At 38.3% G+C, this 15,869-nt stretch overlaps 1 protein-coding gene across 1 annotated transcript in view; it reads left to right on the top strand.

Moving 5' to 3' along the window:
• Positions 1 to 7,432: 7,432 nt before the first annotated feature.
• GUCA1C (guanylate cyclase activator 1C) overlaps positions 7,433 to 15,869 on the top strand; it is a 33,249-nt gene continuing 24,812 nt past the window's right edge. The window contains exon 1 of the mRNA XM_075491820.1: positions 7,433 to 7,624. Coding sequence (XP_075347935.1) covers positions 7,433 to 7,624 — 192 coding nt within the window. The remainder of the gene's footprint in view (positions 7,625 to 15,869) is intronic.

The following is a 15,869-nucleotide window of genomic DNA, read 5'->3' as shown; positions in this document are numbered from 1 at the left end:
GGAACCCAAATCACTTTTTTTCCCCTTTGTTTCTTTTCAAATTTTGATTGCAAGTCTGAATCCAATTTTTCAGAGCTTAGAGTTCAAGTGGTTTATTCTTAACAGTGAATGCTGATATGCTGACCTATTACATGATGATGAAAATACTTTAAAAATGCAAAAAAGAAATCTGTAATACATCAGCAAAATTGCCTGGAAACAGCGATCTTTACTTTCTTAAACTCTACCAGATTTCCTGTGCCTCTATTTTAATTGCACGTGCTGATTAAACATGTACATTCCTCTTCTAAAAGCATTGAAGTTGTGCCTTCCTACTCATAGAGTGCAACTTCTTAGTGAAGAGTAAATTCTCTAACATGTATTTTCATTGCTTTTTCAGGCTGAAACACAGAGGAATACTCTTTGTCAATATTCATTGAAAAAACACTTGAATAAATATTGTACCTACTGATATTTTTTCATATCTTAAAATTTGTCAAGAATTACAGCAGTCAGGAACTATCTTTGAGATTGCTGTGGTAGTGTGAGAAAACTTTGCAGTGCAGTCAGTGCTGCATAGCACAGTGGTGATGAAATTCCTCTTGAGGAATATAAAGTATAAAAGGTCAAAATATTTTCCTACATCTTCCTCTTAAGTTAAATTCCATGCTGGTTTTATTTTTGTGTATTGCCTCTCAGGATGTAATATCAAATGCTGATAGTAAGATAAAAAGATACAGTTTCCTTTTTGTTTTCTTTGTCCTATCTTATTAACAGATCTTGCTCTCAACTATTTGGGGCCTTTCTGACAGAAAAACAGGAGGGAGAAAACAAAACTTACAAGTTTTTTCAGTCTGACCTCAGTAATGTAGAATACTGGCACTGTGGCTGTCAACAGGCTGGCAAAGTTTCAGATAAAACTTTTTGGATAGGCTATAAAGTAACTTACTGTAATCACCTGGGTCCATTCTGCATCAGTTGCTTTTGACCAGACATGAACCATGGATGTACCTTACAGGCCATTGTTCGCATGTCCTCTGTTATGGGTTATTAACCACGACGGGTTATTAGCTAGTAATTCTCTACATGCAGATGAGTATTTATAGGAGTTCTCAGTAGAAATATATTTTAAAGGGAGTGCAGGGTTGCCTTTATCCAGGATATAAAACAAAACAGACTCTTTAGATTTGAAAGAATATTTCATTCCATTTAAAAATAAAACCAAAAAAAGAGAAAAATTCTGTCCCTCGCTTGCTGCATCTACAAAGAAGAGTATGCTAGCAAACTGCAGCAAAGCTGTGAGTTGCAAACACAGCTGTTCAAGGAAAACTTCGTAGCCTGAGGGGAAAGATGGCAGAATTACTAAAGCGCCTTCACAGGGTAAATTACATTTAATTTCAAGTTTTTCTAGTTATTGAACAAAAGAAGAAAAATGTGGCCTGTCCTCGGCTTCCAGAGTTAGTTCCATGTCCATCTATAAGCATAGATGCATATAGATAGCAGAGATGTCCATCTATGGATTATTTGTAGCCTGGGAGACATGCCTTGGTGCACTGAAGCTGAATCTGCTCCCCTTCCCCACCAAGTCCCTCTGTGCCCAGGTGCTCAGAGGGAATGTGATGCTTTGTGTGCTGTGAATTCCTGTGCCCGTTCACGTAGCACTAACCTCGCTGCTTAGATAATCCCAGACTCTGCCCCAGCAAGGACTGACAGATTAGATGCAATTACTGCTGTCAAATCAAATTATGACTTACTTATTAAATGTAAGATTTATTTTCAAGGCTAATGGTGCTAAGCATGTTATGTATGTTCTTCAACTTAAGTTTGCATAATCACTTTACAAATATTATTTCTTAAATTGTTTCATTAATACCTTTCGGTGAATTTTATGATATTTAGTATCCTTCTGAAGGAGGAATAACTTTTATTTATCCTATCTCTCTTTTCCACTTAGGGTGGGGGGAAGGAGATGTTTGCCTTTTGTTTGTTTTGTTGGTTTTTTTTAAGATAAAATAGTGTCTGTGTTGTATAAGAGTCCAAGAAAGATGATGTCACCTCAATACTTTATAAACGGCTTTAGTAGCATTAGAATATTACTTAAGTAACCTTACCAACAATTTAGAAATAACTTACAAAACTAATTTTAAGAGGCATCTAATAAAGTTTGAGAACCACTGCAAATTAATTAATAATAATAAAAACAATAGAAGAGGAAGAATTACAGGTTAATTGCCATCTAGTCATCTCCTCACTGTAGACTAGCACAACTCTTTCTGATTTTTGTTCTCTTATTAGCTGATATCAGTAGAACCCTGTTTTGTCCCTGTACACATCATGACTTTGGGAGCAGACCGATTTCTGCGTATGTATTGTTTTGTCACTTAAGAAAACAGATATGGGACATAACACAAGAATAAGCCACTAATTTACAGGTTTATTACTGTGTTTTCACAGTTGCACATTTTCACATAAAAGCACACTGAGAAGCTTACAGGCAAATTAAAACAGAAAGGCTCCTAATAAGGAAGCACTCAGCCTGTGTGAAAAAATGATGGGAAGATGCAAATAGAAACTGTACGGAAAAAATAATTTACATCAATGCTTTTATGATAAATGTGCAAATTACAAATAAACTGGGTTTGCCTGCATTGCACCCAGACATCCAGCAAACACAGGACCTTCGAAATAGCATCATTTTTCCCAAAATGATTGCTCTTCATTCATTCAGTCTGACCACCAGCTGGGTAAAGATAAGCCAGTTAAACACTCTTTGGATCATGCCTGGTATATAAAAATAGCCATACTTCACTAGTCAGGTCAAAAGTACTTCTGGTCCACTCTCCTGTCTCTGGCAATAGTCATAGGGAATGTGCCTAGGGAACATGTACCCTATGTGCCTAGGGAATGTGCCTAGGGAACAGGTACCCCTCAGTCACCCTCTATGCTTCCATCAGCCTGTGGCCACTCAATCAAATAACAAGTGCAATAAATGAGTTTAATGGGCTTTTCCACCATGAAATCATCTAACTGCTTATTGAACTCATATTTACTTTTAGCCTCCATACCACCTTGTAGTAATCAGTTCCACAGCATAATTACATGAACTTCTGTTTTCTTTTTTAAAGAAATCTGAGTTATCCCCTCTCAAATTTTTTTGCAGGAATATTTCAAAGAATTCCAGAAAGGCTGTCCTGGGGTTAAAGGAAAATAAGACTTTTCAGTTCGGTGACCTGAAATTTTTATGGACACAGTTAAGATCGTTGCCTGTCACCATAGCAAAGGGATCAGATAGATAAAAATTCTAAATGGCACTGTCTTCCTATGTCCTTAAAGTCCAAGCATCTTATTCCTGTGGATTGCAGAGACTGATGGTGCTAATAATATATAACACAGAGAGATTTAGTGAGAATTTTGCTATGGGGAAAAAGCTGGGGTCAGAGTTTAGTCCCTTGAAGCTTCTCCATAAAATAGCTGTTGATTTCTCTGTCCTGATATCGTTGCCTCATTGTCTGCAATTTTTATGTTTCAAATGCTTCATTACATTTTCCCCTATAGCATCATGCATAGAAAACTTGAAAATTCCTAGATAGAGTTTATCAGAGCCTCAAGGGCGTTTATTTCATAACCTGTGTTAGTAGCCTTGAGTCACTGCCATTACGTATGAAGGTCTAAGTGCAGGTGCCATCTGGTACAGTGCTGAGAGGCTCCAGGTGACCTGGCTTTTTTTTTTCCAAACGTGTTCAGAGGAAACTAAGCACATGGTATATATTTGATACAGGCACTACTCAGGCAATAGGTTTCTGTGTATGAGTGCTGGTGCTGGATTGAAGTCTTTGGAAATAAATTCTGTTTTTTCACTCTGATGCTTAAGTTCAGGTTCTTCTTTCCAGGCCTCACACTTCTTTTATGGCAGAATTTATTTTTTTTTCATCCTTTCTTGAAGTGCCTTACATTGTCAAAGTCCTGTCAGTCTCTCTGCCATGTGTTTCTTTTCCTCTTCTAGCTGCTTTCCCTCCCCTTTATATTACATTGCCTGCAGACCTACAATGCAAGTTCTTCACTGCTTCTGCCTTCTCCTTCATTCTACTTCTGGACTTTGCTTGTAGGGTCATACACATGAAGAAATATAATTCCCAACTAACCTGGATGTGCAGATATGATAAGTCTGAGAAAATTGTGCTTTAACTAGAGAAGTATCTTTTCTTCAGAGTGAAAGTGAGGATAGTATTAAACTGCTAAAAAGAACAGTGTTGCCAGCATAGCCCTTCTAATCTGCGTGTACTTCATCACTATAATCCCTCAGTAAAGCTATCCTAACAGGAACATGGCCTACAAGAACTCCTTTAAAAGCAGTTTCTTCTACTTGCACTTAATTCTAGCTTCCGTGTTTCCATTTTATTTTGGGCTATTGCACTACTTCTTCAAGTCTTCTGGGTGTTCTCTCTCATTTCTTTTTTAATTATGACCTTTGCTGATAAGCATGTCGTGCTTGTTCAGATGCTTATTTTGTCAAATGCTGCAGTGTAAAATTTTTTCAGATTCCTCAAATAGATCATTTAGAACAGCTTGATGATTATCTTGAAGAGTTACTTAAATAAAATGTGGATTTCTCTGGTGTTTTAACCTTGTCTTCTGTAAGGACAAACACAACAGAGTCAGGAGATTTTTCCATGCCATATGAAAGAAATATGCATGTTTTCAAAGACTGAGATGGCTTAGTCTTCGATACTACATTTATGCTGTCACTTTTTTCAGAAGCACATTTGAAAATGAACATGTACAAAAAATTATTGCAGACTCCTGTATTTAAAAAAAAACTAATTGTCTATGGCTTCTGAAACCTATGGTTGAAACCTTTGATTTTTATCCTTTGAATAACAACATTCAACATTGATAGGACAAGAGGAAATGGCCTCAAGTTGTGCCAGGGGAGGTTTAGACTGGATATTAGGAAATTTTTCTTCACCGAGAGGGTTATCAAGCATTGGAACAGACTGCCCAGGGAAGTGGTTGAGTCGCCATCCCTGGAGGTATTTAAAGGACGTTTGGATGAGGTACTTAGAGACATGGTGTAGTGGTGGTTTTTGGCAGTGTTAGGTTTATGGTTGGACTCGATGATCTTAAAGGTCTTTTCCAACCTATGTGATTCTGTGAATACTGCTGTTATTTCTGAAAAAAAATTGGAAGGCTGAGTAACACTTGTTTTAAAACACTTCCTCTTTTTGCTGAACAAGAAATTTGGTAGGTATACACTTGGAAAATTCTGTGTTAGCATTTCCAATTACTAGCTATTGAAAATTTAGATTTGATGAACAAAGATAAAAGACTGAAGATTGTTACTTCAAGCTACCTTTCTTTTGCTTGCTGTTCTTGGTAACTACAAATACAGCATTCTTTGCCTGCTAGTGATATTTTCAAGTGGAGCGTTTCCAAATACCGCTTCACCTGTTTCAGCTTTATTCTGGTTTTATTCAGTATTTTACATAGCTATTCCCTGCTGCTTCTCAGTCTTGAAGGCCTTGATCCTATAACTGACAGTGTGTTAGCAGACAGCTATTGTTGCTCTGGGGAGACTGTTGAAAGCAGTGCAAGGGAAGACTAGAGATTAGAAAAATCACCTTTTAATGATAGCTACAGTATATGTCGCTATTGAAGTCCTCCAGGCATCCAGGTGCTCTTTTTCCCCCTTCTCTCTCTCCTCAACAGCATTGCCCTGACTGGCTGCAGACTCTGGTTTATGCAATGTAGTTATAAATATGTGCTGATAGCCTGTTCCAGTCACAGGCCAGCTTCTTCCAGCCCTGTCACATTTTGCAGTGAAGGCTCGTACCTATTTCTGAGAAATACTTTGCAATTCTGGTCTTACATGATTAGTGTGTTCCAGCTCTTTATTTGCCTAAAGAATTAAACACAGTTCAAAACACTGGATGACTACATTAACCTGTATGCTGTGACATAGAACCTGCCCTAAACCTTCTGCTGCAGGGGCAGCTTGCCTGGGTTCGGTTATGCCACCCTCACTGTGCACACCCGACGGGTGCACCACCGCTCATCCCTCATGTCACCTGAAAACCAGGTTTCATGACGTGTCCAACAGTAACATTCAGTTTCTTTGCAGTTTTGAGATCAAATTTGTCTCTCGTGGCTGTTGATACTGCTTTTGCAACTGAACCAGCATGAGCCTTGGCCCAGAGGAAAATTCAGCTCATGCAGCTGTACAGTGCTCCAGGGGCAGCCGGACTGCATTCTGCTCTGCAGAGTGAAGTAGAAATGCTGCTTGGGTAGTGCTCATCTTTTCTCTTGTGAGACACCACCAGAGTGCCACTGGTGAGACAACACCTTTACGGTAGGCTTAAGTGTAACCATTGTATTTTTACATTCTACCAGTTTAGTCTTTTAACTACTGTGTGCCATAGCATATGCTGTAAGGCTTAAATACTGTAAACTGCTATGAACCGCTATACAGCACAGACATTATGACATTACTCTACAAGTCTCCACAAAAAATTTGAATCAGCAGAAGAAGCAGTCCTGCACCCCTCTACTGCTGGCCACCCTTTTCCATCCCCATTTAATCTGTTCTCGTGTATAACCCAATGTTTTGTGAAACCAGGCAATGCAAAATTTAAATTATGTTGTCTAAAGCTAACTATATTTATTAGTATTCAATATTATTGCAAGTTTTTGCTTGGATCTGTTCTTACAGTTGTTCCCAAGTGCAACCACAAACACTCATGCTGGCCTAAGGGAAGGGAAAGCATGGGACTGAATGAGCAGTGGCAGTGGGGGAGCAGTTTTTAGGACAACATTGGCTTATGCAAGACTCAGATGCTTGTAGAACTGCTGTCTGAAGACAATGGCAAGATTTTTCTGCTTAGTGTATAGCTGCTTTCAGGTTTTTTTTCAGTTTACCCAAGTCAAATCATGTTGCAGTTTTGGCCAATAAGGTAAGATTTGGACCACGATATATACAGAAGTAATAAAAATGAAAAGTCAGTTGCTACAAGGCAGCTGCACAAAAGGTATCCAAACATTAAAATGAGGCTGAAGGTTTAGTTAAAATCTTGTGAATTATTAAAACAAAGCTTTAGAAACTGTCAAAGTCCCTGTGTGTTGCTTATGCAATATTCATCCATTTTACATAGCTTTAGCACCACAGATGCCAACACAAGATGAGAATCAGCATAATCAGTCCTCATGCCCTGCTGAGGCTCTGCAAACTGACTGTGCACAAAGACTGTAATCAGCTGATAAAACCATGGTGCACTAAAACTGGGCACCAGTAATCTTGCTAGGGTGCTATATTTACTTAGTCTATATTGGTAGTGATCTGTAAGAGGTTTAAAGTAGCTCTCAAAGGCAGAGTTGGTGTTTGAATGATCGTTGTTGGGAAGCAAGAACGAACACTTGTATGAATAAATACTGAAAAAGGTTACCTGGTATGTTTGATGCTATGGGTGCTGCTGGATCAGCAGATGACATTAATGCTATGGAAATTCACCATTGGTACACAAAATTTATGAAGGAGTGCCCATCTGGACAACTTTGTCTGCATGAATTTAAACATGTCCTGGGTCTACATGAACTTACTGCAGAAGCCAACAGCTACGTTGAACAAGTATTTCACACATTTGACATGAATAAGGTAAGAATTAATTCTTAATTTGCTGGCTTTCTTATGGCTGTATCATTTGATGCATTCGGCAACATGCCTTGGAGAGCTGGCAATGCTGACTATTCAGAGGTAATGGAAGTGATTCAGAGGTGATTCAATAGAAAACTACAGGCAAATAAACATGAGTGGCAGGCAAACAATTTTCAATGCTCTGTTCCCAGTACATTTTGCCATTCTGAAAATTGCGTATGGTCATTCTAATACATGTTGAATAGTTTCTCATCTTTGAAACCCAGATTTTTATTATTATTTGCAGTGTGTGTTAATAATTGGAAGTTTTACTTACACAACTCTACTTGAAAAATCTTTTTAAAAGCAGTAAGTGTTTGGTTGGGTCCATAGGTACTAATGCTTTAGGAATATGCAACATAGACACAATATGATTCCTTCTGTCACCAAATAAAATATTGCTGGATTCATTCCAAGCACCTTCTGTGGCTTAAGTTTGGTATCAGTCAATCCTCCTTTTCCAAAGACACATCTGTCTGGTTTTGATCCATCATCCCAATTTTACTGCTTAACATCCTAGGTCATCCCAAAGGCATCCAGTGGCTGATAGTTGCATTGCTGTCTTATGTTCTTCCAACTTGGTATTCATACAGGTTCCTTCTAGCTATGAGACCCATCCAGAAGACTGTCTCTTGTTATTTTCCCCTTAAGCCAAAATAACACTTTCTATCAAATGCTACAAAAGAAGTGGGGAGTCATCTGTAATTCCTACAAAAGTGTTTGTCCTTGACTGAAATAAAGTTTAGGCTGAATTGTCAATACTACACAATCAAGGTCTGCTTCCAGCTAATAGAATAGATGGGCCCATCATGGTATAAAAACTTATTTAAAAAAAAAAAAAAAGCATTGGTGTTCTCTACCCACATCATTGATCTCAATGAATTCAGAGATGTAATGAAAGATGTGTTATTACATTACATGAATTACTTTAGTGGCAGGTTAAAACTGGTCCAAATTGTAGCCAGAACTACTCTAGACAGTTTCAATTTCCAGAAATGGCCTTTCTGTTCTCTATTATGAAATGAATTATATTTGTTTCAGAAAATGCTGAGAGTATAAAGTACCTTGTGTGTTTTTACATCCAACCTTTAATTTCTCGTATGGTGCCCAGTAGACTAAGAATTCCCAGAGTCAGTACCTTTGTTGCACTGTTTTCTTGCTATGCGTATTTCCACACACCGCCCCCCCCCCCCCCCCCCCCCCCCAGTTCAGCTTGCTTTTTTGGTATCATGTAATTCTTTCTTCCATAATATTCAAGTATTGTTCCTTTAAAATCAGGTTCATGGCATGCTCTTTTCTTCCCCCTGCCAATTACCAGGTGGTTAAATACACTGGAATTTGATTAAGTAGCATCACCTAACTCAATAAATGTACTAATTACAGATGATAAGCAAACTTCTAGTCCATAAACATGGAATCTGACTGGCAGAAATTGCCAACTTACTGTGTTCTTTTCAATTAATAAATCGATGCATTATGTTCCCCAGTAAAGCTTTATCAACGCTAACTTTCTTGGGTGACACACATGGACAGTGTCTGAGCTCATGTAAGAGCTTTTTCAGTTTAGCTTTAATGTGTACTGCAAAAAGTCCCTGATATTTCAGTGCTCTTGACAAGTATTTGGAAATATTTCCCAAATTTATTTTAGACAAATAATTTCAAAGCAACCAGTGACTTGAGGATGTTTCAGAAAACTGAGCCTGCAGCTGGTTTTAGTTACTCTTCAGAAAACTGGAATGTGAAACAAACACTTCCTGAAAATCAGGCTTCTGTCAAGATGATTGCATACCAGTGCAGGACCAACCACAGGCACGGGGAAATTGTTTGCCGTGAGGTAACTGGGGGTGTGGAGAGGGAAGAAGAAAGTACCCTTCAAATAGTTTTGTGCCAACAGAAATGCCTAGGAGAACTTGCCACTACTGCTGATATTGGTCTATGTATTTGAAAATATCTATTGTACTCAGTAAATGGTGCATCCAGCACAGGGAGAGAGTGCAGCATAAATTAGATACAAACTTTCAGGGCACGGTTGCTCTTTACCACCTTACCCCATTCAGCTTTCTCCACTATTTGTAGTCTTTGTAATACTACATATAATCAAAGCTGTAACAGTTTTCTTCACTTGTTCATATTACCTATAGTATTGAGAATATGTATATAGATGCTGACATTTGTTTTTTATATACTACAAGCATTACAATCCAACATGTTAGAGTTGTGAAGAATATTTTTCCATATCTAGGTTATTTAGAGTACCTTTCTGTAAGGAAAAAAATATTTTGCAAAAGTAGCTAGTCACTCTGTATGTAAACAGGGAAAGAGCTCCAAACCAAAAAGGCGGGAAGCTTTTGGGGTGTTTTGGGGTTTTTTTGCAGGGGTTGTCTGTTGGTTGGTTCTTTTACAAGTTACTAATCACAGGGCCTCCTTCCCAGTACAAATAGCTTAGCACCAGGGAGTGGCTTGCTCAAGTTATCTGATGAATATTAAGATGTATGCCTTAAACTTGTCAGGTTATACACACATCAGAGTTTGACTGTTACATAGTCCTATCCATCAATCTCTGATCCCCTTCTCCTGTTTCTCCATAAATTTTTAATCAATTGGCATATTTCAATGAAATTTCAAAGAGCAGGCGTTTCAGGTAATTAGTTGCTAGGGTTTTCTTAAAAATTGACAGCTGGGTAGCAGGGACACACCCAGAATGAATGCCCCACTCATGCAGAATTCAGCTTTTATTCATTGTTTCAGGCAACAGCTGAATGGCAAAATAATCAGGCACTTGTTTCTTTTTGTCTGGTGAGGACACAGGGTGGAGCTGGGGTACCAGGGTGCAGAGATTTAGGGGACAAAAGACAGAGTCTGTACAAATCTAGGCTTTTGTTTTGCTGTTCCCAGAAGAGCTTGTTTAATTAATGTTCCATGTTATACAGAAAAATATGTTTCAATGTTTTATCCATTTGGAAGTCTTCCCCCCATTTTAATGAAATTAAACAATGATTTGGGCTTTAGGGCTTCATAAAATCTACTATAAAACTGCTTATGCTAGGCTTATACCTTCATTATTTAATAATGAGCTCCCACTAAAGATCTGATATTCATTTCCAGTTCTGCAAGATGTTGTAACAATCCTCCATTAGCTACCATAATCCGAGGCATAGATTTTATTGTATATTTTCTTAATTGAGCGGTTGCAGCAATAGGCCCAGGAAAAGTTATTTAGAAGGCAGGACTGGAACAGCACATTTAGAATAGTCATATACCTGGGATTGTATAGTCTGTATCATTTTGCAGCTGGAAATAATATGAAGAATGTGGCATCTACTCCCAGATAAAAGGCTGGCAATTTTTTCTCCTTGTCCAATCTATTCGTATAATTTAGTGGCTGGAAAGGCTTAACTACTTAGAGAAATTAATCAAATGAACCAGAATGTTATACCTGAATGGGTTTTTTTTTTCCTTTTTAATAACAGAAAAGAAAAATCTATTTTTGATGAAATAGCAACAGTATAATTTTTAATGAAATGGCAACAGTATAACTACAAGATTCAGATACAACACATAGCATCTAGATAAGCTGTAGCTCAGTTTTGTTTTTTTTCTTGCCTTGAATAAAGTCTTGTCAGAGCCTCACTGAAAAGCCTGTGGCAAATGAGGACCAGGACCTCTTAAGCCACATGCCAGGATTTCATAAGCTTCCCCTTTGGGATTCACACCACATCTGTTTAGTTTGATATGATGTGTATATTTATCTGTTGTAATGTATGTTTCCTGTGAAGTCATTCTATGGGGCTTCAGGCTGGCTTAGGGAACCAATCTACATAAGAAGAAGAATGAGCTGTTGGCATAGCAGCTTGCCAAGAGTAACACATATGGGATTTTTATGGCTTGGCACTGGCTTTCTCAATAACAGTATCCTTATAATGTTATTGATCATTCTGACTGTATCGGCACTTCTCTAACAAAAGCATGACTTATGTGTAGTACAATCAAAATGCATTTGTCTTCTGGATTCTGGTCTTAATAGAAATCCAGCTCAAGACTCCTTTCCATGCTTAGCGGAGCTGAAGGATCTTATTTCGAGATGACTTAGCTCTTTGCAGGTTAGACGAATTAAGTCTCTTCACCCTCCTTTATACTTCAGTGGAATAACAACCTACCTGATTTGGTCAGCGAAAACTATTTAACTCTTTCTTAACAGAATAAATGGATTTTTTTTTTTTTGTGAAAGAAACTACACATAAGTCAAGGTTCTGAAGTGTCATAGCGTCTTGTCCACTGCAATGCAATTATATTTTGAAGTTGAAAATTGCAGGGTTAATTTTCTTTTTTTTTTTTCTGAAGTCGATATGTTTTTTTTCTTCCTTTAGAGGATCAGATTTTGTCTACTGCTGTGCTAGTAAAAATCAGTGCCAGATCTTTGACATTACTGGATGAGAAAAAGAATTTGGGATCTAATCTCTTGCAGCATGTATTTGGCATTTAGGAAGCAAGCTTTCAAGCAAATAGCAGACTTTGGTGTGCTTCTCCCTGAACCTGAAATTGCTGAAGGTGCCTCTATCAGCTTCCACTTTCTATGACACTGAAAGTGCCGTGCTTTAAATATTCAAATTTCTATCACTGTATTATCTGAAAACCCATCACTGAGCCTGTGTGAACAGAACGTGTGTGTTAAGTGAATTATGTTAATGAAGCAATATGATTACTTTTTAGTGCCGCCCCACACTCTTACTGTTTCAGAATTATAGAAATAAGGACATGTTCCTAGTTCTTTTTAGCTTAAGATTATGTGAAAAGTATTTATGACATGCTTGGTTTAGTTGGGATGTTAAGTCAAATTCAAAGTACGTACTTTTAATTGGAGAGTCATGAAAAGTCTGTCTTCAGTTAAAAAGGCTCCTTCCTGAATTTCACTAGCTCCAATTTATATCCTTTCTTCAGGTTCTGATGTGTGAATTTCACCAGTTTTTGTATTTAAATAACCTGATGTTTCCTGTGAGAGACTATCAGAACATTTGTTTTCAATGCTAATGTTATGATACCGTACAGTCTGTTTATGTATTATCTTCCTTCAGCTAGATGAACACTTACTGGCACACACGAGACTGACCATACGCAGCATTAATATTTTGCAGGATTTATGATTCTCCCTGTTTTCCAAGGGGCTGAATGCAAAGCCCTCCAAACAAAGCACAGCAACACCATTTCACAGTTTGGGAAGCATTCAAAGTCATCTTAGCCAGCACATTTTTAGTGCAAAGCATTGTAAGTTTAGCAAGAGTATCAAGGCTCACATTGTGCAAGAGGATCTTGCACAACGTGAGCACAAGTTTCATGTTTTGTCTTCAAGAGAGCCCCTGCAGAAGCAGGTTGAGCCCTGGGAACACATCGAAGTGTTGAGGTAGCTCTGGCCAGAGAGAAGCACCCACCTATTGACAAGCCTGCTTACATTCAAACAGGTCATGAAGGAAGATCCCGTGCAGTTTCTATTTTTGCCTAATCCAGATCTGCAGGGATCTTTAAGAGGTTTATGGTAGTTTTACAGCTTCTGGTTTGTTGGTAAATTCTAGCTAGAGGTGAGCCAGAGAACATAGGAGCACTGTACAAACGCAAACAGCGTGGATAGAGAGGAAGGGTAGATGGTGCTATGGGTGCCGGGAAATCAGCTGATGATTTTGCTGCAATAGAAAACAGTCAATGGTACCAGAAATTTATGAACCATTGCCCCTCCGGGCAACTTACTCTCCATGAGTTTAAGACAATACTGGGTTTACGTGATATGAACCCTCAGGCAAACAAGTATGTTGAACAGGTGTTTCACGTTTTTGACAAGAATCAGGTAAGAAATTTTCTTGGACTATTTTCATCATGAAATGTATGTGTGAGCATGAACAGTAGAGGACTTTGGCCTAGTGATATCAAATAAGAAGCATTATGTAACCAGGAATTGGGTTTTTTCTCATTAATTTCCAGCAGCTGTGCAGCATTACTTCAACCGAGAAAACTGGATTTGTTGGACTCTTTTCAATGTCATTTAGGTTGTTTAAGAGAAGAGCTCTTCAAAAGTTTGATACCTTGTAGGTGGGGCTGGACGAGAGTCTTAAAACCCTCATGTTCCCTGCTTTCACTACTGGAAGGCTGTGTGAATATTTCTGTCTTCACCCTCCTCTTAAAAAACTATTTTTCCCACCATTTCAAAGCAAAGTCTCTTCAGATCTATTGAGCTATATTTTTGGACAGTTACAATGAATCTAATTTTTTTTTCTTTATTTTATTGCCACCATTTTTAGTCTCATTTGGAAAGTTTGTAAAAGAGTAGTATCACTAGTTTTACTTCCCTACCCACCCCTTAAAAAAAGCAACTTTTAAGGCTGAGCAGTTGAAGAAAGGTAGACTTGAATTATTGCATAGAGCAGAAATCAGAAGACTGTTACTTCTTCTAAAACATAAATGGGAAGAATCAAGAAACGCAGTGGAAAAAGTACAGTCAAAAACCAGGAATAGGCAGAAATAAGATAAGTAGATACCAGCCTTCCAGGAGGGGGAAGAAATAAGTGAAATATAAAACAAAACCCCAAAAAGTCAAATTAACAAAATTAAGGCACAAATATAAAGAGATGGAAATAAATGTTCAAAGAGTGGAAGGAGGAAACAGTGTCTCATCCCTTCTTCTTACATTAACCGAAACCCTTGTGGAACTGAAATGCAAGCTGTGGAGAAAAAGTGTTGAAAAGATAGTTAAAATCTTAGCAAGAGATTCATTTTCCATCAGAAACAGAGCTGATATTTGGACAAAAACAACATACGGGAATAAATGTGGTAGTGTGTGCAGCTGCAGTAAGAGGGAGAAGAAGAGGCTGGCAAAGTCAGCCACAAGATGCAGCCCCTCGGGGTGTCTCCCCGCAGGGCCTGCCTCTCCCACTGGCCCAGAAAAGCACTTGGACGGGAATTACTAGACAGAAATATTGCCATGCTCTTTAACAGCTGCAACAAACCCTTGCCTTGCTAACCGGAGCCACTAGGAGATGCAAGTTGCTCAGTGTCTGCTCGGTTTGGGAAAGACTTCAGGCACCAAGGAGGAGAACATCTCCAATCAAAACAATGGTACCGAATTAGGAAGACAGTCTCTCCTTTTAATTACATGTTTACTGATGTCTGTCTCTATTGGCTGTTTTCCCTCTTCCAAAATGCTTAATTCAGTGGATTTATTGCTCGTGGGAAAAGAAGAAGAAGAAAAAAAAAAAGAAAAAAAGAAAAATGATGCTTTAATATCCAAAGTTCTTCCAAATAGCTGTGCTGCGTAGGCAGATAAAAACAAGCTAGGAATAAAAAGAAGCTAGGATTTAGAGTTAAGGATCTATATGTAACACTATTAACTGGAAAAATCCAATTTGCCTAAGCTGAAATCCTTCATGAGAACAGCCTGTGGCATCAAAATGTGGTTGGGGTGGGGGTTAATTCAGAGATATTACTCTTAACACAAAGATTTTGGAGACTTTTGGGGAGTGTTCAAGCCTTCTTATTGTATGCCATATTTGGAAGTATATGATACAAAAATTAATGATGTCCTTGTGGAGAGAGCTGTAGCATAGTCTGTTAAGAGTATGGGAGTCTTTCTCAAAAATTGACCTGATCCTATAAGATATTGATTGCTCTCTGGCTTAAGTTGGGCTGGAGGGAGGTTGCCATTTTTCATGAGGTGCTCGGCACCTAACAGGACTGTGCTTTTTAACTCTACCATGTGATTATAAATGGAAAGGATAAGTGAGTGAGAGTATCTTGTTCCTGCACCTCTAACATCCTATAGTTTTACACTGGTATTTATCGCTCCAAACTTGTCTGTGCTATAGTCATGCTCCTGAGCCGCTCATCTCCTTGTATAGAAGCTAATCAGTACAGAAGTATTATTGATACCTAACCCCTTCCCTGACCTTACAGAAGAAGAAAGAATTCAGCTCCTGAAAGCTGTAAAATAAAAAGCAGGACTACAGCATTGACCAACAGCAAGGAATCTTGTATTTAATTCACTTATCAGGCCAAGTTGATTCTTGTTAAAGGAGTTACTGTAAAAGATTCCTCTTCCGCTCAGGTTCTGTCACAAGGCTGGTGACCAAAATTGTGTGTTTTATGTGTGGACTCATGCTGAGAGGGGGGAAATAGGGTGCAATTGCACACAAATACAAGACACCACACAGCATATTCCTGATAA

This window comes from Mycteria americana, chromosome 1 (genome assembly GCF_035582795.1).
Source record: "Mycteria americana isolate JAX WOST 10 ecotype Jacksonville Zoo and Gardens chromosome 1, USCA_MyAme_1.0, whole genome shotgun sequence".
In the NCBI taxonomy this organism is placed as follows: Eukaryota; Metazoa; Chordata; class Aves; order Ciconiiformes; family Ciconiidae; genus Mycteria; species Mycteria americana.
Note: the sequence above shows the minus strand (reverse complement) of the source record. Positions and strands in the feature narration are given on the sequence as shown.